This window comes from Alosa alosa, chromosome 11 (genome assembly GCF_017589495.1).
Source record: "Alosa alosa isolate M-15738 ecotype Scorff River chromosome 11, AALO_Geno_1.1, whole genome shotgun sequence".
NCBI classification, from domain to species: domain Eukaryota; kingdom Metazoa; phylum Chordata; class Actinopteri; order Clupeiformes; family Clupeidae; genus Alosa; species Alosa alosa.
This window is the reverse complement of record NC_063199.1, coordinates 30,412,861-30,426,069: the sequence shown is the minus strand read 5'-3', so window position 1 is coordinate 30,426,069 and position 13,209 is coordinate 30,412,861. Positions and strand designations below refer to the sequence as shown.

Here is a 13,209-nt window from a genome sequence, read left to right as displayed (position 1 = left end):
CACACACACTAATTGGAGAATAAGGACAAGCCAGAGAGAATGTGTCCAGAGAGTGTGTTAAGAGGAAGACCTTGTAAAGTCACGCATGTAGGCCAGAGCAAACGTTCTTCCTCGTTGAGATGATTTGTGTGTCTTTTGAACAGGCCTGCCAGCCAGCCTAAAGCAAACATTCACAAATATCCTTAGTCAATCCGATCCTTTTGAGCTAACACAAATCTATCTCTCTTTTCTTAAAACCTTAAATACATAAGCATCCATCAGCGACTCATCTTTTCATGGAGATACTTTGGAAAGAATGAGCTCAGCTGTGTTCAGTGTTCCATAGCAATCAAAGAGTATTGAAACTTGAGGAGTTATCCGAGTTATCTGGCAACTAAACATTAATCATTCCCCAGTCTCTTGTTTTACAGTTACGGTAGTCTAGGAGCGAACTGGGAACACGGTTCTGCAAAAGCATTCAGGTTTTTGTTCTTCTTGGACAAGGACGAGATCTGGACTTGTTTGTTTTGCAGGGCGCAGCAAATTCCCTGTGATTCACAGACACACCAAAACGCTCAATCTTATCACGAGTGTGACAAACAACTCGCCCCGGTCTACTGCCACCAGTGTAGAGCATACACAGAGACAGCTTTTCCTGCCCTTATAAGGACACAGCATACAAGGACCCATTTGGGGAAGAGCCTTGGAAATGACAAGGAGAGGGGTTGTGGGGTGGAGGAAGAGGCAGGGGGGTGGAGGATGGAGACTCCAGGATGTGTGTGCGTGCGTGCGTGCGTGTGTGTGGAGTAGAGTGTGTGAAGGGTAAAAGGGGTGTTTGGATTCCTCCCGGGGCCAGAAGGGGTCACCACAGGGCCAGGAATGTTCCCACGAAACTCAACACCCAGCGACCGCTTTCCCACCAGACCCAAGGAACCCCCCACCCCCCACACACACACACACACATACACAGACACACACAAACATACATACCCCAAACCCTGTTTCTCCCTACTTCCTGGATAGAGATGCTGAGACGTGCTGGACGTTTGACTGGGTTTTATGGTTTCCCTGTGGAAAAAGGCATGATTTTGTGGCAAGGTCTGGCATTCGCCTACGCCTACCATGCAGTGTCAATCATCTGAAGTTGTTCTCAGTGTGCCTAGTGTTCTCAGTGAGTGTTTACCCTCTCCAAGCGCGTGTGTCTGTGTGTGTGTGTGTGTGTGTGTGTGTTGTTTTTTTTTAAGCATTGACCTGAATGTGAAACCACCAGTGCTGCCACCGCTCCACCCATCCCATCCCAGCCCTGAGCATCCCTCCGGCCCGCCCCTCTGTAGGCCTTGGTTGGGGAGGACTGTTAAAGAGCCTGGGGATGAATTCCATGTAGCCTTGTTATCACAGCAGCATCCCTCCCTCCGAGAGTGGGAGTGGTATCTTTTAGATGGCGTGGCGGTCATAGCATTCCAGAGGACTCCATATCTACATTTACATTTACATTTGCATGTGTTCTTTTGGCAGACACTTTTATCCAAAGTGACTTAGAATAGAAGTAGAAGTAGAATAACATGTAAGATATATAAGATGAGACCTTATCTTGGACTATCTCTCTTTACAATGTAAAATCAGGTCTCCACTATAGCAGGCAGCCAAGTATGAGGAATAGTGCAAGTGTTTTACGACATGAGAGGTTAAAATTAACTTCATTCCATTTTTGGTAACTGACAGATGCTTCAAACATACTCCTCTGCCACGATGACCAAAGGGGAGATGCTGTAGTGCTGGCTAGCATCAGTGAGAGCATGGTTTCACTTAGCAGCAATCCCCCTTGAACAGCAGATGAAATTATACGCTTTCACAGTACTTTGTCACGTCGAATAAAAGCATCTGCTAAATGACTGAAATAAAAGCCATGGAGAACCCTGCAATATAAAAAGATGAATTGCTCTTTTTCCACCCATATTTTCCCAAGTCCGTCAGCTCATCTCATTCCGCCAGCGGGCTGCATTCTACCTCCAGCGGCCGTCCCGTCCCGTCCCGTAGGAATGGTGCGGTGCAGGCAGAACTGCCGGTCGCGGTTCCAGGGGTAAAATTGGCGGCGGGTCGGTGGCCCGGCCGGCCCCGAGTGGTTGTCTGGGCCTGGTTGTGGTCAGCCCGGGCAGCGGCAGACCGGGCGGAGAGGGTATTTTTGCCTCCCAAACAATCTGCTCTGTTTGTCAAACATCCCCATTCAACTCCTCTTAGATTACAGCTGAAAGACAGAGTCAACATTTTTGTGGTTTTCTCCGCGCGCTCACCCTTCTCTCCCTTCTCTCCCCTCTCGTTCGCTCCCTGTCTGTTTGTCGCAGTTATGCGCTAGATTTGGCTCCTGAAGCATTCTTTTGGAATTGGAAGGGAGGAATGTCACCCACCCCACCCCATCCTTCTCCTATAGTCCGTGTACATGTATTTCTCCCATGGTTCTCAGCAGGCACCTTCTGAGCACAAAGCTACCAAGGGTGACTAACACACTAAAACAGTGAGCCTTGAAATACACAGCTTTTTTTTTTTAAACACCAAAAGGGCTCATCCAAAAATAACTTGACCTTCACTAAAGTGTAGTCCAGCACATCAAGCGACATCTTAACCTCTTCAGCAGCGTAAAGTGTTGGTTGCAGTCCTCTCTCACTGTTCCTGAACGCTAGAGAGCCTGTCCTTGGGCTCATGCTGTTGTGGTGGCTGTGGTGAAGTGGTCCTTCACTCTGACGCTTCACAGTGGACTGTGGTGTAAACGGAGGGTAGACCACACACCAAGTGTCAGTTACACTTTCACTTGAACCCCCTTCTACACTGCTGCATGAGGTTTTTTTTGTTGTTGTCATAGCTGTTAGAGTTTTATAAATGTTGACATTAGAAGCAATTGCCTGAATGCACTGACATTTGACAGAGGTGTCTCTGAAATATCTCTGTCTCTCTGAGATGTGATGGTTTGTGTGAATGAGGCTGGAAAATGCAAGCAATTGGGTTTCTGTGGATCATCTCTAGTCGGGTTTGGCATCTCGCCTTAGTAGCGAGACTCGGGTTTCCATGTAAAACTGAATTTGGAACTGCTCTCTGTTCTTCTGCAGGTTGAGCAGTCCAAAGTCCTGGTGAAGGAAGGAGGTGTCCAGCTCACACTGACCATTGTCGACACACCAGGATTCGGAGATGCAGTGGACAACAGCAACTGGTGAGCTGCTCGGCTCGGAGTTTAGCCGTTCAAGAAGAATATAAACTTAGTTAAGAATACTGATACATAGGTATTTTTTAATATTGTTAATTGTAAATTTAAAATGTATTATAAGAAATAGAATGCAATAATGAGATATTGTCCAACCATTAGCCTCTCTTTTATAGGTGACACTGTTAAAAAGCGATTCTGAGGGATTGTCTGTGGCACCTCCAAATATGCTATTTTTAATCTCCCCCTCTCTTTTCATCCCCCTTCTCTGTTGCCCTGGTATGTAGTTGGCAGCCAGTTATCAACTATATTGACAATAAGTTTGAAGACTTCCTGAATGCAGAGTCACGCGTCAACCGAAGACAGATGCCTGACAATCGGGTCCACTGCTGCCTGTACTTCATCGCCCCCTCTGGCCATGGGTGAGTCCAGCAGCTTTCACAAAAATGCATATTGTCAAATGCTCCCAAAAATACCACCAGGCTGTAGGGACACGTCCTTTCAGGATGCGTGTGTGTGTGTGTGTGTGTGTGTGTGTGTGTGTGTGTGTGTGTGTGTGTGTGGTTAGTATATGTGCATTTCTGTGGATGTGTTTGTGTTAAAACGAGGAAGTTGGAGAGAAAGGGAACCAAATATAGATGCAGGCTACCAGTATAGTGACCGAAAGCTTATATAAGAGCCATAGAGGCCATGCTGCAATGCCTTTGCCTGCATCCGCCTTGGCCAATCGTATGGCAGCTGGCTGCGTGAGGCCTCCCTACCCACAGTCCTCTGGGTGCTTCTCTGTTGCGCGCCTTTATTTTTAGCTGGGAAAATATGGCAGCCGCGTTTGATGCCAGTCATGCAGACACAACCCCTTATTCTGCTGTCAGCTCCTTTTATCTCTGTGTTTTGTCAATTAAAAAGCATTTATATTGGAATGAAACCCAACACAGCCCAGTGTATTATTCATTCTCAATCTGTCGGATTCATCAAAAGAGAGATTATCACTTTACAGAATTGTTGATGTTCATGTTCAGTATTGCTATTTATTTATTTATTTTTCTTTGGGAATTGTCTTCTAGTGGGCCTCTCTCTTGATGTGCAACCCCAGTCAGCCCCCTAGACCCCCCCCCCCCTCACACACACACTCCTCCCCCACCAGTTAGCAGTGAGAACAGAGTCCTTTGTCCTGCTGCTTGTTAGTGGGGAATGGACAGTGCATGGGAACGAGGCACAGAAAGGCCGATGGAGGAGAGACTTGGTGATGGAGGAGACACCAGCAGTAGTGTTGCGATGAGGAAATCTTGCCAAGTGGCCCAAGTGAAGTCCTTTTGTGTTGGTGTCTTTTTATGTGTGCTGTTTGTATGTGTGAAGATTGATAGGGTTTGCGCTGGTTTATGTCATCAGAATGGGGTCATTCAGGAACACAAGGCCTCGGTTGTCTGTGGCGTGTGAGGGGACGAGGCCGTCTTCATCCAGATGTGATTGTGTGTGTGTGTGTGTGTGTGTGTGTGTGTGTGTGTGTGTGTGATGTGTACGGGGTGTGAAAGATGCTCTAAAGTGTCATTTTTGCTCAACGTCAAAAACAGATACAGACACAGATGAAACCTAAGTCCATTCACTGCCTTGATTTTGTCCGTTATTTTGTCCATTCACTTCAAGCTTATACGTGAATACGTACGAAATGGATGAACGTATGAAACAAATACACCTATTTGCATGTGAAAAGGGAGCATAAAGTAGGCTTAACCCTTCATGGGTGTGCAGGGCCAGGCAACGCAAGTTCATCTGCTGTGTGTAGCACAGTTCATAGGCAGAAGCAATTTAGTGTGCTTTACATTAATAAAAGCAAAAAGGACAGATATAAACAGAGATAAAAAAAATTCAGTTAATTGTGAATAACATAAAAGACATGGAATTAAAAACGCAGACTAACGCTGTACCAATGTGCCTCTGGAATTAAAAACGCAAACTAACGCTGTACCAATGTGCCTCTGGAATTAAGAATGCAGACTAACGCTGTACCAATGTGCCTCTGGAATTAAGAATGCAGACTAACGCTGTACCAATGTGCCTCTGGAATTAAGAATGCAGACTAACGCTGTACCAATGTGCCTCTGGAATTAAGAATGCAGACTAACGCTGTACCAATGTGCCTCTGGAATTAAGAATACAGACTAACGCTGTACCAATGTGTCTCTGGAATTAAGAATGCAGACTAACGCTGTACCAATGTGCCTCTGCTCAGCCTGAAGCCTCTGGATATCGAGTTTATGAAGCGCCTGCATGACAAAGTCAACGTGATCCCACTCATCGCCAAGGCCGACACACTCACGCCAGAGGAGTGCCAGCTCTTCAAGAAACAGGTGTGTGTGTTTGTGTGTGTGTGTGTGTGTGAGAGAGTGCAGGTGTATGTACAGTATGTAATATACGAGTGAATGTGTGTGTTCACATGAGCTGAGCCTACATGTTCTTCGCTCTTTCTCAGATTATGAAGGAAATCCAGGAACACAAGATCAAGATATACGAGTTTCCGGACACAGACGACGATGAGGACAGCAAGCTTATCCGCAAGATCAAGGTGAACAGCCACAAACAAGCTCCTAAATAGATAAACAAACAAGCAAGGACTGACACATGTGGCTGTCCTGTGGCTCTCTGTGCTTGTCGATACCAATCAGCCCGCCTAGTGTTGATGGCCGATATAATTAGCCTCTTCCTCAGCGCGCCTAGTGTTGACGGCCGATATAGTTAGCCTCTTCCTCAGCGCGCCTAGTGTTGATGGCCGATATAGTTAGCCTCTTCCTCATGGACGCTGCGTCTGCCTCTGTCTCTATTCTGCAGGACCGCATGCCGTTGGCCGTGGTGGGCAGTAACGTAGTGGTTGAAGTCAACGGCCGCAAGGTCAGAGGCCGCCAGTATCCCTGGGGCGTGGCAGAAGGTATGTGTCCAGTGTCGAGTGTCTGTGTGTGTGTGTGTGTGTGTGTGTGTGCGCGTGTGTGAATGATTCTTAATGATTGCATTGTACTGTGTATGTGTTTAGATGGAGTGATTTTTTTGCATTGTGTCGAAATTGAAATCACCCCAAAAGCTTCAGCAGGACTGGTGTCTTTCTCTACTGTAAGTATGCATCAGTTTAAATAGTGAAAAGCACACAGGTCCTGCTGCCAAAGCTTTAGGGAGTTTCTGCCTGCTGTGTGATGAGAAATGGGAGGGAAAGGGGCCCTATGGAATGCTGGGAGAGTGGTATTTCCACCTGGGTTCCAAGGACGCCCTCCTACCAACCCCTCCTTCCAGGGCGGAGTGTACATCAGGGATTCTGGAAAAGGGTGGCACCGGTGCATCATGGGCATTGTAGTTATTTCTGGTAGTGATGATTTTTATTTATTTATTTTATTTTATTTTATTTTATTTTTTTCTTCCCTCACATCCCCTCCACCAGCCTTCCCCCTTCTCTTCTTCATCAGCCACAACAACTTTTAAATGGATGTTGTTTTTGTTTCATTGATATTGTGCACTGTTTTGTCTTATTTTTGCCTTTTATGATTTTATAAGAAGCCTCCTCCCCCTGAAAAATGTGTGTGTGTGTGTGTGTGTATTTGCGTGTGTTTGTATGTGTGTGTGTTTTTTGGCCATTTTGAATCGTTGTGATGTGGGTGAATCCTTGTATCAGTCTTTCACTTTTTTCATTCTTCCTTTTTTTGTTTCTTTCTCTTTTTTCTTTGTTCTGTTCCATGACTGACAGAGGGCATTTTTGGTAAACCATCTCTCACTTTTATATGCCACCTTTTGCAACCCTCACCCCCATCACCTCAGACTTTCAGCCCAGTCCTCCCCCTAGCCCTTTCACCTTTTATGTTGCTGTGACCGTAGGTCAAAGGTCATCCTTGGGGCTCTTGCTGGTCATAAAGAAACTGATCATCCTGTGCTATTTGCTAGTTACATACGTAGAGCCAAACATCTCTCTCCCTCTCTCTGTCTCTCTCTCTCTGTCTTTTTCTCTCTGTCTCTCTCTGTCCTGTTAACCGTCATATACCTAGCAGACTAGTCCATGATCCCTGTGTTCTGTTTTGTGTGGACTGATGCCTCATCCAGAGCTGCATGCTTGGCACAACCCCTCAGCTTCCTGTCCACCTTACTTCCTGTCATGTGCAGATTTAGTGTTGCACACGCGGGCAGTATACTGGCCAGTCTCTCATGCACAGTAATGTAAGTGGACTGAACTATTTCAGAACTCCACGCAGGGCATGATGGAATCCATCCTTTGCTGTTGCACAACTCAAGGTCAGTCGATCCGTGTCGATGGTGCACTTAATTACTTTGCACGCTACACAGCGCATTTGGTTGTGTGTCCCAGTTGTCCCAAAGACCACATCGATTTGAACAATGTGGGCATCAGAGTCTCTGTGCTGTTGACTGAAGGATTGACACTTCCACCTGTCTGACCTAACCACAGGTGTAGAGCTTCTTAAAACAAGAAATACATCAATAATTTACTGCTCCTCTTGGAATTTTTTGTTTTGTTTTGTTTTGTTTTGTTTTGTTTTGTTTTTTTCCCCCTCCGCCAAGTAGAACTACAAATCCCATCATGCCATCACTCCCACAACCCCCCGTGGTCCTCTCCTCCCCCTCCACACTCCAGTCATCAGTCAGGCCGCTGACCTCCGACCTCGTGCTTGTCCTCATTGCTCATGTAATCCCACTACCCAGCCATTCTGAGTCACTGTAGACAGATAGGCTCACGGCAGGTCAAGGGTCACCCCTCTGCACCTCCTCCTCCTCCTCCTCCTCCTCCGGGAGTCAATCAGGTAGGTCCGAGCTCTTAACGTGCACTTTCGGGCGTGGTGGTCCGAGACTTGGAGCGCGGTGGTCCTCGTAGTTGGCCCCCGTCACGTTCCACGCTGGATGAAGAGAACAGAGGCCTCATCGCTGTCCTTTTCCAGAATCCCACTCTTTAACCGATTACTGATCGTGTGTGTGTGTGTGTGTGTGTGTGTGTGTGTGTGTGTGTGTGTGTGTTTGTTGTGTGAAACGCTGTCCGACCCTCTCAAACGCTGTCCGAGCATGTCAAAAATGAAACGACTCATCTGACATACCTGTGTTTTGACCTGTTTAACTCCCTCGTAACCCCAAAGCATGTTTTTGACTTAACTGAACACCTGTTTCCTGTGTGTAAAACTGTTAACTGTATTGTCAGCTAACAGTTTACCTTGTGATCAGTCTGTTTGTTGTTCTTGTCCTTGTTGTTGTTGCAGTTTATGTTGTCGTTGTTTTGAGTTTAGCCATTCATGTCTGTTGTTTCTTGCATTCATCCATTGTGGAGTAACTCCACTACCATGTCTGATTTCCATGTGTGCGTGGGTGTGTGTTTGTAGTAAAACAACATTTTTAAAGACACTGTCGCTTGTCTAGAGTCGTGTGTGTGTGTGTGTGTGTGTGCGCGTACGAGTGTGTGTGTGTGTGTGTGTATGGAGTGGTGTGTTCACCTGTCTCTGTGCTTCCTGCTGTTTCAGTGGAGAATGGCGAGCACTGTGACTTCACCGTCCTCAGGAACATGCTGATCAGGTGAGCTTAGCACCCAGGTGAGCCTAGCGCCCAGGGAGGTTTACAGTCAACTGTGTTTACTGTGTGGCCAGGATCAAGCAGGCACCTGCATTAGGACGCTACTGTTCTGCAGAACAAACAAGCTTTTCAGGATCGTTGTACTGTCACGCTACATTAGAAGCAGGTAGCGGTTTGGCATCCACAGCCAGATTTTTTTTTTGTCATATTTTTTGGGGCTTGTTATGCCTTTAATTGGAAGGGAGAGTGGAGAGAGTGACAGGAACAAGAGAGAGAGAGAGAGATGGGATGAGATCGGGAAATGACCTGGGCCGGACTCAAACTTGGGCACGTGGACCTGAATATGGTATGGGCACTGTAACCAGTTGCCCCCCCCCCCCAATGCTCAAACACTTAAAGGTTGTATCAGCGATTTCAGGCCTAAAAAAGGCCCAAACATAAATGATCACATTCATCTAATCTTTCCTAACGATCCACTAGCTGCCTGCCCCAGAAGCAGGCCGTCAAACAAACTGCGTCTCTGTAGGCAGCCTAGGCTCCGAGATCTGTACACAAAAACAATTGCTAACAACAAGTGTTGCCAACCACTCAAAGGCAAAATAAAGTGTTCCAACCAATAACCGACGAGATGCGTGTTTAGGAGAGTTTCAGTTGCACGGGAGGGAGGGGGAGGGAGTAGCGAGCTAGCTCTCTGTTCTGTTTGAACATCAACAGAAGTGACGTTAACCCGCCATCGCTGATACAACCTTTAAGTCAAATATGTTGTTGACAGAGCTGAGGACAAAGGACTCAAGACTTGTATTTGCGTGTGATTGTGTGCACAGTTACATGTTCATACAGCTACAGTGCGTGTGCATAGCTGTGCTGGCAGGGAAGTGGTACTGGCAGGACATCTCAAGTGTGGACTTGTGGGGTGACTGTAGCGATTCTTATGGCTTCTTATGCTTAATGGGCAGCCGTGGTCTACTGGTTAGTGCTTCGGACTTGTAACTGCAGGGTTGCCGGTTCGAACCCCGACCAGTAGGCACGGCTGAAATGCCCTTGAGCAAGGCACCTAACCCCTCACTGCTCCCCGAGCGCTGCTGTTGTTGCAGGCAGCTCACTGGGATTAGTGTGTGCTTCACCGTGCTGTGTGTTCACTGTGTGCTGAGTGTGTTTCACTAATTCACGGATTGGGATAAATGCAGAGACCAAAATTTCCCTCACAGGATCAAAATAGTATATATACTATACTTATAAGTGTGTGTGTGTATATACTTATACTGCGTTCTCTCCGCAGGACTCACATGCAGGACCTCAAAGACGTGACCAACAACGTCCACTACGAGAACTACCGCAGCAAGAAGTTGGCCGCTCTCACGTGTAACGGCGTCGACACCACCAAGACCAAGGGCCAGTTGACAAAGTAATGCACCTTGACCAGAGATCAAAGCACATTCCAGAATGGAGAATAAAATGTTGTTAATCACGCCTAGCGCTACCCATTTAGGGGGAGTTGAGGCCGTAGTATTTTGAGCCTGTTGTTGAGTTGACAGAGTTGCTCTTTCTGGCCTCTTTTCCCCGCACTTCTTATTTCTTTGCTTCTCTCTCTCTCTCTCTCTCTCTCTCTCTCTCTCTCTTTCTTTCTCTCTCTTTCTCTCTCTCATCTGTGCCCTGTTATCTCTCTCTCTCATCCATACCCTGTTCTCTCACTCTCTCTCTCATCTGTGCCCTGTTCTCTCTCTCTCTCTCTCATCCATACCCTGTTCTCTCTCTCTTTCTCTCTTTCTCTTTCTCTCTCTCTTTCTTTCTCTCTCTTTCTCTCTCTCATCTGTGCCCTGTTCTCTCTCTCTCATCCATACCCTGTTCTCTCACTCTCTCTCTCATCTGTGCCCTGTTCTCTTTCTCTCTCTCTCATCCATACCCTGTTCTCTCCTCTCTCTCTCTCTCTCTCTCTCTCTCTCTCTCATCTGTGCCCTGTTTCCTCTCTCCCTTTCTCCCAGGAGTCCCCTGGCCCAGATGGAGGAGGAGAGGCGAGAGCACGTGATGAAGATGAAGAAGATGGAGACTGAGATGGAGCAGGTGTTTGAGATGAAGGTCAAAGAGAAGAAACAGAAGCTGAAGGACTCTGAGGCAGAGGTGTGTGTGTGTGTGTGTGTGTGTGTGTGTGTGTGTGTGTGTGTGTGTGTGTGTGTGTGTGTGTGTGTGTGTGTGCGCGCGTGCATGTGCGTGTACGTGTGTGTGTGTGCATAAAACTGAAAAACAGAATTACCTGGTGTGTGAGAACACTTTGTTAAAGTGTGCAAGTCTGACTGTCTTTGCCCTTGTTCATGATCTCCCTGCCTCTTGTGCACGTGCTCCTGCTCCTGCTCCTGCTCCTGCTCAGTTGGAACGACGCCATGAGCAGATGAAGAAGAATCTGGAGGCCCAGTACAAGGAGCTGGAGGAGAAGAGACGCCAGTTCGAGGATGAGAAGGCCAACTGGGAGACACAGCAGCGCATTCTGGAGCAACAGAAGCTGGACGCCTCCAAGTGAGTCTCCATTTTCTTCGTGTTTGATGCTAGATGTAGAACAGTCCACAGTGGTCATTGACAGGTAGACAAGAAACTCCTGAATGGAAACTGAAATTAAGAAAAGCAATTGTCAGGGGAACAGGAATGTTGTTACCACTATCTGAGATGTACCCCAAAGTCAAACAGGAGTGAAAGGGGACTAAAATAAATGCATGCAGCTGTTAGCATCTGTTCACCGCACTGCGCTGTCGCCTGCTGTTTCATTATGGAACATCTGTTGGTGTGTTAGTGTGCTCCCCCCAGTTCAAAGCCTCATCTGCTCTCTGGCTCTCTGTGTCTGTGTCTGCAGGACCATGGACAAAAACAAGAAGAAAGGAAAGATCTTCTGAGAACACACGGACAAGCTTTCACTCTGATCACCATTCTTCAGACTGCGTTTTGCTTTTTTAATGCTCAACATGATTTAGGACCCACACACACACACACACACACACACACACACACACATGTGCTAGCACACACTCACACTCACTCACACGGTCAGCACATTAACATTTAATGTACCTCAGACATTCCATTTTAACATTCCATCGTCGTGTACATAATTTAACTTGCTCAGTTGTTTTGGAGATTTTTACATTGGCCTTATGTGTTAACTGCACACACCCAAAAGCCCTGTTCTCTCCTGACCGGTGGTGTCGTTTGGGTTTGTATGTACGTACATAAGTTAGCGAGAACGTCGCTAGTCATGACAAAGAGGCGAACGCACCCCTCTGCTCCTCGAGCTGCTGCTCCTCCTTATGATACCCGCTGTTATGATAACCATTGCTTCTTTCGCCTCCCGAGCTTCCTTCTGTGGCACGGTTGAGTGTTGCTGGACGAGGCGTCTACTGCACGCTTGTTTGGGTGTGTGAGCAAGCACGGTAGTATATAGGTACTGTAGCTCTCGCAGATCGTCCTCACACACACACACATACACACACACATGCGCGCATGCTCACATACGCACACACTAAGTAGGCACACGCATGTGACCATGGGAAGTATGGCTTGGAGAGCAAAAGGTGCTTGAACGTGTTAAGGGAACCAGAATGAACAAATAAGTTGTTGGGTATGCCGACGGAGAGGTGTTGCAGATGGCAGGTTAAAAGTGGCACAAATGTAAGTGATGGGCATTTTACTGTGGAGGGTTAGCTCTTTCTCCCACTCAGCATTTGCACTGCTGGGTTGAGAGTGTGTTTGTGTGCTGGTGCGTGTGCGTGTGTAAGAGTGAATTCAACTGTACATTACAGAAGCTGGGGAGGTGCCATAGATATTGCCTGTCATATTTTTTTTATCGTTATGTTTTTTTTTTATTTGTTTTACCCAACCTTTACAATGCCATGTTACTTTCAGAAGACCCTGTCCAGCAGTAAGGCCTCTCCTGTACACATGTTTGCTTTGATGTGTAACTTATGTCTCCCTGTTAGATGGTGGTATGCAAAATAGCATGAGTGGCAAAAGTAACAATAACAGATTTTTTTTAATGACTTGATTACATTGATATTAATAATGAGAAAGATGTGACAGATCTGACACCCCTCTCCACACTCCATGCCAAGAAACAGAGTTTAGGACGGAGAGCTATGGCCCCAACTCTTGTTTTTTTTATATATTATTATTATTATTATTATTATTATTATTATGATATTGTGAAGTGATGGATCTCGTTTTTGAAGCCCTACCTGTAGATCCTCCATGTTTCTTGCCCTTGACTGTAAAGAGTATGCAGGCTTTGGTCCACTGCAACCAACTGGGGGCTCCCCGACCCCACCCCCCACATGCAACCTCTCACCTCTTGGAGCAACAACCCTTCCAAACTGACCTTGCAATGATTTGTATGGATTACTTTAGTATCTGTATGTTGTTATATGTAGTACATCTGAACTGAATACTGGATCTTATGATTTCTATAGCAAACAGTCCGCATAGAGTATGTTTCCTCCATATGTTCTGTAATG

General features: G+C 46.6%; 1 protein-coding gene across 7 annotated transcripts in view; it reads left to right on the top strand.

The window, feature by feature from the left end:
* septin15 (septin 15) overlaps positions 1–13,001 on the top strand; it is a 27,284-nt gene extending 14,283 nt beyond the window's left edge. For 4 of the 7 annotated variants that reach the window (XM_048256685.1, XM_048256684.1, XM_048256682.1 and 1 more), the window contains exons 4-14: positions 3,081–3,181; positions 3,460–3,594; positions 5,403–5,520; positions 5,643–5,735; positions 5,999–6,095; positions 6,900–6,911; positions 8,668–8,719; positions 9,996–10,121; positions 10,699–10,834; positions 11,082–11,227; positions 11,559–13,001. In XM_048256685.1, coding sequence (XP_048112642.1) covers positions 3,081–3,181; positions 3,460–3,594; positions 5,403–5,520; positions 5,643–5,735; positions 5,999–6,095; positions 6,900–6,911; positions 8,668–8,719; positions 9,996–10,121; positions 10,699–10,834; positions 11,082–11,227; positions 11,559–11,598 — 1,056 coding nt within the window. In that variant the 3' untranslated portion in view covers positions 11,599–13,001. The remainder of the gene's footprint in view (positions 1–3,080; positions 3,182–3,459; positions 3,595–5,402; positions 5,521–5,642; positions 5,736–5,998; positions 6,096–6,899; positions 6,912–8,667; positions 8,720–9,995; positions 10,122–10,698; positions 10,835–11,081; positions 11,228–11,558) is intronic. The other 3 variants (XM_048256687.1, XM_048256686.1, XM_048256683.1) reach the window with 1 other exon arrangement.
* The last annotated feature ends 208 nt before the right edge of the window (positions 13,002–13,209 follow it).